This window comes from Miscanthus floridulus, chromosome 4, assembly GCF_019320115.1.
Source record: "Miscanthus floridulus cultivar M001 chromosome 4, ASM1932011v1, whole genome shotgun sequence".
Classification (NCBI taxonomy): Eukaryota; Viridiplantae; Streptophyta; class Magnoliopsida; order Poales; family Poaceae; genus Miscanthus; species Miscanthus floridulus.
Window position 1 is genome coordinate 122939011 of NC_089583.1, and position 12102 is coordinate 122951112.

The 12102-nt window shown below is 47.3% G+C and overlaps 1 protein-coding gene across 4 annotated transcripts; it reads right to left on the reverse strand.

The window, feature by feature from the left end:
• Positions 1 to 1212: 1212 nt before the first annotated feature.
• Positions 1213 to 3733, reverse strand: LOC136552966 (ABSCISIC ACID-INSENSITIVE 5-like protein 3). 4 transcript variants are annotated; one of them, XM_066544544.1, is made up of 4 exons: positions 2550 to 3733; positions 2379 to 2450; positions 1715 to 1799; positions 1213 to 1461 (listed from the first exon to the last, which is right to left on the reverse strand). In XM_066544544.1, exons 1-4 carry the CDS (start codon positions 3204 to 3206, stop codon positions 1277 to 1279), a joined length of 999 nt encoding a protein of 332 aa, XP_066400641.1. In that variant the 5' UTR covers positions 3207 to 3733; the 3' UTR covers positions 1213 to 1276. The 4 variants fall into 4 exon arrangements, with proteins under 4 accessions (XP_066400641.1, XP_066400642.1, XP_066400643.1 ...); XM_066544545.1 differs by having other exon boundaries at positions 2610 to 3731; XM_066544546.1 differs by lacking the exon at positions 1715 to 1799 and having other exon boundaries at positions 2550 to 3732.
• Positions 3734 to 12102: the final 8369 nt, after the last annotated feature.

A 12102-nucleotide genomic window follows, 5' to 3' on the forward strand; every position in this document is an offset into this window, starting at 1 on the left:
AGGAGACGGGCATCATGTGTTGTTTCACTGCGCAGTTAGCAGCGAAGTATGGCAATGCATCGGCCTAGCGGGGCTTGACGACGTCGACCTGTGGGCTGTGGGCTGCACCAACAATCCATCATGCTTCTTGGCCGTCAGTACTCCTCACCCTGCTTTGCCGACTTTGGGATGCTAGCTAGGAATGGGACGATTTTCAGTCAAATTCTATATTTTCTTTCTGAATGAATCGGTTCGTGCTTACGGAACTACTTTTCAGCCGAGTCACCCTATTTCAGCTTATTCTCCCTCACAGAACACTATTGAATCAGTCGAAACCAGTCAGCTTATATACCAGCCGAACAGGCCCTCAGTAGCCGGCCGTTGTACATTCCACATTCGCTGGTCGTTTTTCTTTAGTATGAAAACGGCAGGTGCTCTGCCTTTGCATTAAGCAGAAGGTGAAAACATACAGCAAATTAAACGGACTGGACTATAGAGTTCCAGGAAGAGACCCAAAAAACAGAAATGAAAAAAAAAACTGCACACCAGCTGCAGTCAACGGTGTGGTTCTACCTATACGTCAGTTATTTACAAGAACATGTTCATGCGCCATACTATCATATAGCAAGATGTCTCGTTGGATTAGCCTTGCTACCTATTATGGCGTTTGCCTTTTATCGTCGAAGACTCTTCTACAGCGCTTTTTACATAAGTTCCAGATAGCATAGATCACCAATCACTTGGGTATGCTTTCTGTCAGTCCTTATGTTGTCCGGCCCAATCATGGCAGACCACAAGTGTTTGATTCTTATGCTTGTTATGTTTTGAGTGATCATTGGGGGGTTGAGCTTTTGATCAGGCCATACAGGAGGAACAACGATTTTGAACTTTTCAGCCACCATGTGCTTTGGCGATTCAGCTTCTGTTCTGCATGCATAGCTGACAGACAGGGTTTGCCTGGCCTCCTTGCCGAATGAATTTATCTGAAGTTAAGCAGGGTGTTCGGCTGGTAAGAATTTCAGCTGGTTTTCGCTGGTCGTTGCTGCTGCAAACTGCAAAGCAACCCAGATGAGTAGATGACGATGATCAAGTGTACGATTATCACAGGCATGGAATGGAGCAAAGCAACAGAGCACAGCACGAATGCATAGCAATAGCTTTCACTGCAACAACACCCATCCACAGACCACAGTCTGCAGCCAGCAACGGCGAGAGGGGCGGGCAACTACTGCAGACAGATCGAGCATGGTTTGTTCATTCACATTTCAAAGCATCCAAGTACAGACCGTGAACCCCGTTAATTAGACGCCCTTGAGAGCTTCACTATGAACATATATGGCCTCCCGGCCCATGGTCTCCTCATCAGAAACTGGCAGAATTCGTTCGCCGGAGGTGGTGGTGGTGTAGCTGCTGCTTCCTCTCCGGTTGCGGCAATGGCAGCCGCTCGTCCTGCTCCGGTGGTGGCTCCAGTGGTTCCAGCATCTGCACCACACCCAAACCAAGCACATTGTTAGCTGCCAGCATCTACAGAGGCCTCAAACCAAGCACATTGTTAGCTGCCAGCATCTACAGAGGCCTCTCTTTCTTTCTTATCTTACCCCCCCCCCCCCCCCCCCCCCCCCCCCCTCCATCCATGATACAACCAATGATGCACCATGTCACTGACAATCAGCATGATATAAGACTACCAGGATGGATGGAACTCAATGTACAACATTAGAAGTAGGTGACAAACTCTTGGAATGGAACTGTGGATGGATGGAGCTATCCAAGGAATGCACATGCTCTTCATTGGGCTCCATTTTTTTTGTCTCATCAGGCTGAAATTTGGAATGTTGTGACAGCTTAAACTTAAAAAAAAACAGCCACAAATGCCATTGCCTGCCCTATAAGAGCGCATTAGGCAGGTCCGTACACTGCAAATGCATAAATGATTTGCAACAAGATGCTAGAATATAGGACTACGTGATCGTCCACAATCCCCGTTTATATAAATATATATATAAAGGCAAGCCAAAATGGTCCACAGCTGGTGCTACAAGTTTAGCTCATCTTTCTAGACTAGGAACTAGAGACTTCGTTTGGCCAAATCGGTGAGGCAATATCTATTATTGCTATGCTCCATTTTTAGCCCCCTCCACTAAGCATCCCTAGCAAGTTTAAGCATACATCTTGTCTTGTGTAAACAAACACTGAAACAAGGTGCAGTATCTTCCTACCACTTTTGTCTAGACTAGAAAATGACTCACTTTCAGTTTCAGAGAGAGAAAGACAGGGAGAGTTTTTGCAGGCCTGAATCCACCAAGAAAGAACTCTGCTGAAGCTCAAAAGAACTGAATAAAAAACATGGAGGCAGAGACAAGTTTGGGACCACTTCACTTTGAGAGAATGATGTTTACCTTGAGCTTCCTGAGACGCTCGTTCTCCTCCTCCAGCCGGGCGATCTTGTTCTCCAGCTCGTTGGTGTACGCCTGCAGAGGTCGCTTTAGCACTTTAGAGAAGGAAATCCATGGAGATGGAGCTTAAAAATCTTATGTAGGGACTAGGGACTGGATTGTGGAGGAACATACTCCTAAAACATTCTCTATTCTATTGGATGTGGAATGGTGGAAGTGGAAATGGAACCCCACCTGCTTCCTGGCCCGGGACCTCGCCGCGGACTCGCGGTTCTTGATCATGCGCTTCTGCCGCCGCTCCACCGTCCTCTCCACGACGCCGTCCCCGTCCCCAGCCGCCGCCGCGCCGCGCTTCCGGCCGGCCACCTGCGAGTGCGAGTGCGAGTGCGAGAGGAAAACCCCCACCGGGCGGTCGCAGTACGCGGCGGCCGGGCCGGGGGCGGCGGCGCCGAGCGGCAGGGGCCGCGGCAGCGCGTACTGCTGCTGCGGCGGGTACTGGTGCATCCAATGGGGGGCGGCGTCGACGGCGACGCCGGCGCGGGAGAGGAAGTCCTCGAGCGTCATCTCGCCCATGGAGGGCTGGCGGCCTCCGCCCCCGGCGCTCTGGATGTCGCGCCACACCTCGCCCACCGTCTTCTTGACCGCCGGGGGCTGGCCCGCGGCGGCGGGGAGCACGGTGCGCAGGAGGTCGTCCAGGTTCATGGTCCGCAGTGGCTCGCCCAGCTGCGTCTCCACCTCGGTGAGCGTGAGGCCGTAAACGGAGCCCTGCCGCGGGAGGCCGCGGCGGCCATCGTCGCCGTGGGAGTGGGACGACATTGTCTGAACTCCCATCCACGCGCGCCCACGTGCGATCACCTCACCTAGTCACCTGCACGGCTGCACCTGCAAAGAAATCAATGCGCAGCGGCGGCGCAGTGGGGAGGGCTGGCGGCGCAGGCGCAGAGATCGGAAATGGCAAGAACAGCAGGTGCTTGCTCGACCGGAGCGGCGACAGTGGAAACAAAACCTTTGGGGGCATATGACAAGAAAGGGAGAATCTTTGCGAAGAAGGAGAGGAGCAGCCGGGCAGGGGGGCTGTGCTTGTGCTGCAGCTCCTGCTCCTTTTTTTTTTTTAACCTGAGCAAGCAAGGCAAGCAAGGGGAGGAGAGGAAGAGGAAGATGAGGGACCAGATCGATGTATCAATCAGAGAAGAGGGGCAGATGGGAGCCTTAATTTTAGGATTGCCACAGCCGCAAGAGGGAGAGGAGGGTCCAAAAAGGGAAGGGGGGTGAAGGGAAGAGAAGGAAGCAGAGGCCGGCCAGAGCCAGAGGAGGGAGGAGGCTGGGACTGCACTGCCGACTGGGAGTGGGAGAAAAGAGAGAGCCAAGCCAAACCACAGCCACAGCCACAGCCTTTTTGCAAGGCCGATGCTCCAGGCTTTGCTGCATTTTTTACTTTTTATTTATTTATTTTCTGTTTGTTTTCTTTTGTGAGAGAGGAAAGGAGGGAGATGAACAGCACAAGTGAAGTGAGAGGTATAGTACGACTTTATGCGCTATGCATTGGTGGCCCACTGGAGGCAGCTCATTAATTCATAAATAATAGAAGTCGTTTGGGGTTCTCTGCTTCAGATTTTTTCTGTTTCTTTGTTTGGGACCGCTAGGCTGAAAAGGTTTTGTTCGATTAGTCGCTTTCTCAAGCCGCTTCCGGTAGAAAGGGACGAGGAAGATTTTGATTTGCAGGGAGTTTTTTTTTAATTCTTTACAGTCTCTCTTTAAATCTTACCGGACCAAAAATGGTTTAAGGGCTCATTTGATGTGGCTTCGGGAGGCCCTGCCGCCCCGGTAGCATGAGCTGATGAAGCCTCGCAACAACTAGCTCTTTCAGCCTTCGCAACAACTAGCTCTTTCGGCTCCCCCATTCTAAGTCGGAATACTTTTGCTACAGTGATCTAGGTGCTAAGGGCGTGTTTTGTTTTGGTTTTTTGCCAGCTTCTACAGGCCAGAAGCTGAAACAAGCTTCAGCCTAGTTGTTGAGCTAGCTTTTGAAAAGCTAAAAAAGTTGGTTCGGAGTAAATGAACCAAAAGCTGAAAAAAAAAACATGTTCTGATGAGCTTTTCTGGCTTTTAGTGTGCTGAGAAACTATAAAATTATTATGAAAGCTAATAGCAACAAAAACAACCGTATGAGAAGACAGGTTTTGAGCCAAAAGCCAAAAAAAAAATATAGCTCAAACAAACCAACCTTAAATAGTGCCAAACAATACAAGTGCATATGCAGACGATGCCCCTAGTAGTCGTGTCAAACGAGCCCTAAGAAAACCATAGCCATAGTTAATGTTTGTGTGCATTTGGTCGGAAAAAGAACTCAATACATGGTTAGTTCCATGAGGTTTCTTTTAGATGGTTAAATGAAAGAGTACGGGGCTAGTATAAAAAACAGTTATATATAACTAGTGTATACCGTGAACCTATGGGCTATCTCTGTAAAACGAAATGAATGCGGTAGTCTCCGCCCTGCATATAATGGAAGGGCGAGTTGTGGCTCGCTACAAGTGAGCTAGAAGACCTATCCACAAGACTCTAGCAATCATATGCAATCCATACACAAAATAGCCATTTGAGACACAACTGGAGGGCAGCGGCGGACCCAGAAAATATTTCAGGGTGATCTTAAGTCTCAGCCCCCTACACTATAGAACTTTGTCTAAAAATTAATGGGGCTCCTACAGGGGGTTCCACTGCTACGATATTGTGTAGGGGGCTTGAGCCCCCCTTGCCCCACCGCTGTGTCCGCCCCTGCCGGAGGGATAATGCTGTTGGATTCATCCGTCCAGAGAAAGGGGTGTTCGCTGTAGTAGAAGAAACTCTATCAGGACCTCCATTCCATAGTTCATGTAACACCCTAGGTGTTTGGCTCCCACAAAATTGCATTTCACTTCATAAACATGTGCATCATCTATCTCATCATGCCATTGTACTGAAACATGTATATGCAACACTCTCAATTATGTTTGTTTCATACTTGATTGCTCGTGAATGGTAGTTAGTGCAACATGTGAATGCAACATGAGTTTCTCATACCTTGAAATATGGCAACATGGTAGTGTAATATGACAAGTTTAAAATTGCAACAAAGTCATGAAACATGTGAAACATGGATTTGCAACATTAGGGTAATTTGAGTGTTTTGTTGTTTTATCACATGTGATACTTAGAAGTTGGTGTAGCACTTGTGTAGAGTGGTTAATTATGGTCTAATACACCTTAACTACACTTAGGGTAATTGATGGGACATTGTTCATGTGGACCAAAATGACTAAATTGCCCTCTAGGTGGAGGTTTGACTTTAGGATCACCTCTAGAGTGACTCTGTTTGACTGATTAAAAAGTCCAACCTAGAGATCTTGCATGGATGTGCACCCTTTACCAAAGTTGTAGCCAATTTATCAAGGAACAAAAGTCTCAATATGACCATCTCATGAAAATGGCTAGAACATGCTCAAACAAGGGCCCACAAGTTAGGTTTCACTGCTGATTTCAGACTTAGAAATTTTTTTCAGTCGAGTCCTGACTTATAGTTTCATGAGCCCCTCTTTGAGACCTTGTATCTCCCAATCCAGACCGAATTAGTCCAAGCCCCAATTAACAATGTTGTAGTACTACTGTAGCTCTACAAATTTGCTGTTACTACCTACCGCTAACTCAGGGCTAGATTACGAGCTATGAGGCGATGAAATGGCGCTGTCAGTCGTGCCACCGGACCCCGATTCAGTCGTTTCAGAAAATGTTCAGTGAACGTCATGGCCGACCGATTCAGAGGCTGGCCACCGCGTGGCGTGCATGCCTAGCTAGCACCTCCACGTCGCTGCGCCCGTGCTCCCAAGTGAAAGCCAAGCCAATGCCTCGCTCACTCCCTCTTCCTCTCGCCATTTCCTCTCTCTACCGTCCTCTTCCAAGCGAGCGCGGTGACCGGGAAGACCGTGACCGCTGCCGAGCCAAATCACCTAACCGAGCGCCATTGTCCGATTCCCCTGAACCACAGCACCACCGTGAGCCTCTCCACGTCCTCGACCTCACCGAAGCCTCGTCCTCGCCTAGGTAGGGCTCACCGTGAAGGCGGCTCCACCGGGTCGCCATGTCCGCCGCCGGCCGAGCTCGCACGTGGCTGTGCCGCTCGAGCCTCTTACTGGCCCCTCTTTCCCTTGCTTGAGGTCCAGTTAGTGATGCTGATGCTCGTATGGTAGACCATTAGGGCCATGATGCCGTCGGCTCGCCGGAGCTGGCCAACTCACGGTCGTGCGTCGCCATGGCCGTCGCCATTCTCCCTAGCCACCGCAATTGCTGCAATTAATGGTACCCCTAGGTGCGCACGGGTGAGGTGAACACGCTGGTACCCGTGGGCTCACTGGAGCTGCCACCGACGGCGAGCTACCGCCGTCGCTCTTCTTCCCTCCCCTGTTTTTCTCTCTGACTAGCGGGGCCCGCTTGTCAGCAGCCGCGCGCAGGCGGGAGCCGACCATGGGCCGTGCCGTGTTTCTGGGCCGCGCTGGCGTGTGCTGGCGCAGCGCGTCGCGGGCCGCAATGGCTTTCCGGGCCAGCCCAGTAGTTGGTTAGGGTTTCCAAATTGTTTTGTTTTATTCTTTTTCACAGATTTGGGTACAGATTCAAAAATATATATCTCTTGGTTGGTAGATCCAAATGATGTGGTTCCAATTTTGTTGAATTCCTGGTAATGTCTAGTTATACCATGTTCTGTTATGAAAAATAGAGTTGCTAATTATCTCTTTTAATCATGTGGGAAATAGGGGTAATTATATCTTTTTCGGTGTAGCTCCAAATGGCATAAAATTTTTATGGTGTACTGGTCATATCATGAATAGCTTGTAGTTAAATTTTCATACACTTTGGACACTGTATGTAGGAGTTATGTAATTCTCTTATTTGCATGGATGAATCTTGCGTGAATTTTCATAATTTTCCTATAGATCCGAGGAAAGTACAGAGTTGTAGCTCGCTACAAGTGGGCTACAGCACCTATCCAGAGACTTTGGCAATCACATTCACATGGGATCTGTACACACACAACTAGAGGGATAGGCACGTTGGGTTCATCAGTCCAGATAAAATAATCCAAAAGCAAACCATAGTAGATTTTCCGCTCTTGTTCCATGAACAGAAGGACGCATGATCGTGAGCGCGTGTTTAGTTCGCACCCTAAAATTCCAAAAAATACTACAGTAGTTATTACATCAAATTTTACGATATGTGTATAAAGTATTAAATATAGACTGAAAAAAACTAATTACATAATTTGGTTGGAAATTACGAAACAAATATTTTAAGTCTAATTAGACTATGATTGAATATTATTTGTCAAATAAAAACGAAAAGTACTATAATAATCAAATTCCTAAATTTCGAGAACTAAACACGCGCTCAGACATTGCACCAGTAACAGATGGACACTGCTGGCTGACGCTGAGCTCCTGTGGCCTGTGGGTAAAGTATCTGCTGCTGGCTATGGAGCTGACGTCCCATGCTACTACTCCTGTTGTCCTGCAGCCAAAGGAGCAGCAGATACTCCTGCTTTACTACAGAATAGTCAAATGACTGTTGCCGATAAGAAGGAGAGATCTGACATAATCCGCCTAAAAGCTTGGTGAATTTTTCTGTGGTAAAAATAACTTTTTTGAGCAAATTAACTGATTGGTTCGGGGGTCCATTCTCTCGAATGGCCTGTCTCACCTCTCGTCTCTCAGGCAGGAGCCCAACTGTTGAACGGGCAGGCGCTGTCAAAACTGCCATGATGGAAGAAAAGCTCGGCTTTTTTTTTACCTTTTTCCTACCAACAAATTAAATTTGCTTGTTTACCGAATCTTCTTTTTCTCACCCCGCCCTTTTTCTTCTCTTTTATTGCTTTCAATTTCTTTTGGCGTCACTCGTGTGCAATTCCTTGTGAAATGCTGGATATGGAATCATTGTGACCAAATAAAAAAATGAAACAGCCCGGATTCCCTAAGAAAAAAAAGGCAAAAAAGAAACAGTATCATTTATGTAAAGGAGGAGGAGCATTTTCATGACAATGCATGGTACCACCGCCACAAACATGAACATTCCTTATATGTTTTCCATTAGCAAATAACTGAAATAAGCCACCTGGCTAAAGATCCCGGATTCCCTAAGAAAAAAAAGCAAAAAAGAAACAGCATCATTTATGTAAAGGAGGAGGAGCATTTTCATGACAATGCATGGTACCACCGCCACAAACATGAACATTCCTTATATGTTTTCCATTAGCAAATAACTGAAATAAGCCACCTGGCTAAAGATCCCAGATTCCCTAAGAAAAAAAAGGCAAAAAAGAAACAGTATCATTTATGTAAAGGAGGAGGAGCATTTTCATGGTACCACCGCCACAAACATGAACATTCCTTATATGTTTTCCATTAGCAAATAACTGAAATAAGCCACCTGGCTAAAGATCTATATATATGCTAACGGAAATATATATGACACTCACTAATGTGCTGTCTCCGATATTCGTCTGTTCGCTTGGCTTATAAGTCATACTTTTTCAGTCAACGAACAATATTTTTCTCTCACAACAAATCAGCCAACAGTACTTTTAGCCATGACTTATCAGCGAAGCGAATAGGGCAATTATCAGGAGAAAAGGCCATGGAAAGGTGGTCGCGGAATATCCATATCCTTTTCACTGGCAGCATATATATATAGGTAGATAGCTATATAGATCTATTGTGGTTTCTGAATTTATTAGTTCATCGGTTCCCGTTGTATGAAACAGCATCACCTTTATAGTGAAGAATCGCACATCATACTAGCTGCTGCGCTGGCCCAATGAGAGGCTAAGCAGATGCATTAAGAAAGATGACTAAGCCTCTCTTGTAAGCAAAATTTTGGACCAAGCTTATCTGCTAATGATGGTAATCATTGCATATATCTTTCAACCAAAGTTATCCCCAGGCATGCGTCATGAAAATAAAAGAGACGAATTTTACGTGTGTGTGTGTAGCCGACGAAGAAGAAATATAATTATTGCACAGTTTCGTAGGCTAAGCAATGCAAGTTCCTTTAGTAAAAAAGGAAGGAAAACTTACTATTACTAAGGCCCCGATTGAGACTCCACGTTAATTATGTTCTCAACAGACTCGCAAGGAGAAATTATAAATCCTAGAAATTCTCACAATTATCCGAGACATATGGTCTTTAAATTTTGTAGACGTTAGTCATCATCGCAAATATAATTACAAATCTGTATTAAATCTATAAAACTAAAATTTTGAAATAGGAATTTTAGATTCCTGATCGCATAAGTTATGGGCCGCAACAAAAGGTACAATAGTTTGACCTAATTAATGTTTTTCCATCAAATGCATAATCAAGATACACAAGCGTGTCATGCGTAAGAAAAACTATGGATATAGATAAAACTCCACATATTTTTTTTTTGAAGAATGATAAAACTCCATATAGATCACCACAACCGGATGGTGACAACATATATAGCTTAATTTTATAATTATGCCACCCATATTATTATTATAAAATGAATAAAAAGGAAAAACATACAACTTAATACCGGTAGTCGATTTTTATTAGTCAGGGATTAAATAGTAACTGTGTTGGTGGACTGATGGAGTGATGGGTGCACACAACTGTGGTGGTGCAGATATTTTGCAAGCAAGCAAGAAAGCGTGAGACAGAGTGGGACATGGTACGAGAAGACCAGTAAGCGCCCACCGAATCTATTTCTTCTTTTTGGGAGTGAGGAACTCAGACCACACAAGTGAAGGGCCGCTGGTGTGGTGCCTCGGAGTCCTTGTCAAGGGCTCAAGGCTGGCTGGCTGGCTGGGGCTGGCTGCTCCTTGCTCCAACTCTCCAAGCCTCGCTGTCGCTCCTCCAAGCCTCCAAGGACAACAGGACAAGGACAAATTCAGAGAAGAGCGAGCAAAACTTGGGTGGCCCCATCGGAATGGCTGTAGCGATTATTGGAGCATGCAGTGGTAGTACCTGCAGCTACAGCTGCACAAGGCAAGAGCTTGATGAGAAGCAGTAGATGGCCGGAGTACAGTAACTCCTATTATTGACCTCACCTGTGTCCCTCTGGCCTTTGGGTTGGGCCAAGCCAAATAGGCATTGGCCAGCCCAGCCACACTCGGCTCGGATGGAAGTGGAAGCAAGGAACCAAGCAGCCCCGTGCTTGCTTGAAGCATGGGCTGCAGGGCTGCAGGCGATTGCGAGCGGTCATCATAGTAGGTACAAGTTTAACGGTGCCAATGACCAGCTCGGTCGTAAACCCTTTTACGTAATATGAAGTTACATTCTGTTCGTTTGGTCCGTAGCTTGTCGTAAACGATCGTAAATTTTTAGTCGGAATAATATTTTTCTCTCATACAAACCAGCCAGCAGTACTTCTTCATGAACCAGCAACGATACGAACCAGCCAACCGAACATGCTGTTAGATAGTATGACGGGGCGCTCGTAAAGTGCATCGTTTGTATGGTTACGTTCTCGTAAAGTGCGTCATTTGTATGGTTACGTTCTTATTTTTAATTACAACATACGTAAATCTTTCGAGTGAGAGAAAAAAAACCAGTACCGCTCACTAATCGGCGCTAGCATGACGTAGGAGTGGGTTGTATACTGCTCAAGTAGCTAGCGAGGCGCCATCATTCAGGTCCGAGTCCGTGCTGCAAGAGCAAACAAAACACAGCATGATGCCATCGCTAGCTGCTGACCATACCAGAGTAGTACGTCCTACTGTAGCCGTGCTTGTGTTTCCCACGATGATTCATTCGTTCAGAGTTCCAGACAATTTGCCTTAAGCTAAATATTGCGAGAAAAAAAAACAGCTGTTCTATAGCTGAAAACTAGTGCTGAATAAGCTCAGGCTCTGTTCGGCTGTCATTATAAGCCAGCTTATTAGCTATGGTACAGTATTTTTCTCTCCCAACAAATCAGCCATACAAATCAACAGTCGAACGTAGCCTCAAGCGAACAGGGCAGCCTCAAGCGAACAGTGCGAATAATCTGCTTCTACAGTACTAGAAATACAGTTGGATAAAGATGAAGATAAGATGAAAGCAGCAATGCAGCGTGATGATGATAAACGTTAGTAGTACTGCCAGGAGGCTAGGAGCCAGAGCACACAGCAACTGTTGGCAACTGCAAGGCTGCCAGGTGCCAGCCCAGCAGCTGTGCAGTGCAATGCAATGCAATGCAAGCTTGACGAGAGGCTGCTGCGGCGCTTGGCAATGGCGTCGCATCGCATCGGGGCCCGGTGGCCGAGACAGTCACAGTCGCAGGCAGGTGGCAGCACGCCATGATGCTGACCGGCAGGGCTAAAATGGCCTGCTGGGCTGGATTTGGCTGGGCTGATCAGCCTACCCATTCAGCAGCCCAGCCCCGCCGAACGGCTGAACTAAAATCGATGGCAGCCACCGCGTGCCGCTCCCTCCCTCATCTTTTCCCCATCGCGCAGCGCAGCTAGGGTTTGCCCTCGTCGCTCATCCGTGTCTCTGCGCGCGACCCGCGGTGGGGCGTCGCCGGGCCCCGACTTTGGTCAGCGGATAGGTCCCTGCCCGCCTCTCTACGCCGTGAGGCCGCCCCTCGTCGTCGACAGCCTCCACGGCGACAGCGAGCTTGGCCTCCCACCCAGCACCGCCCGCCATCGACGTCGTCCGCCAACAGCAAGGTACCCCCGGATCCTAGGTCGTCGCAGGT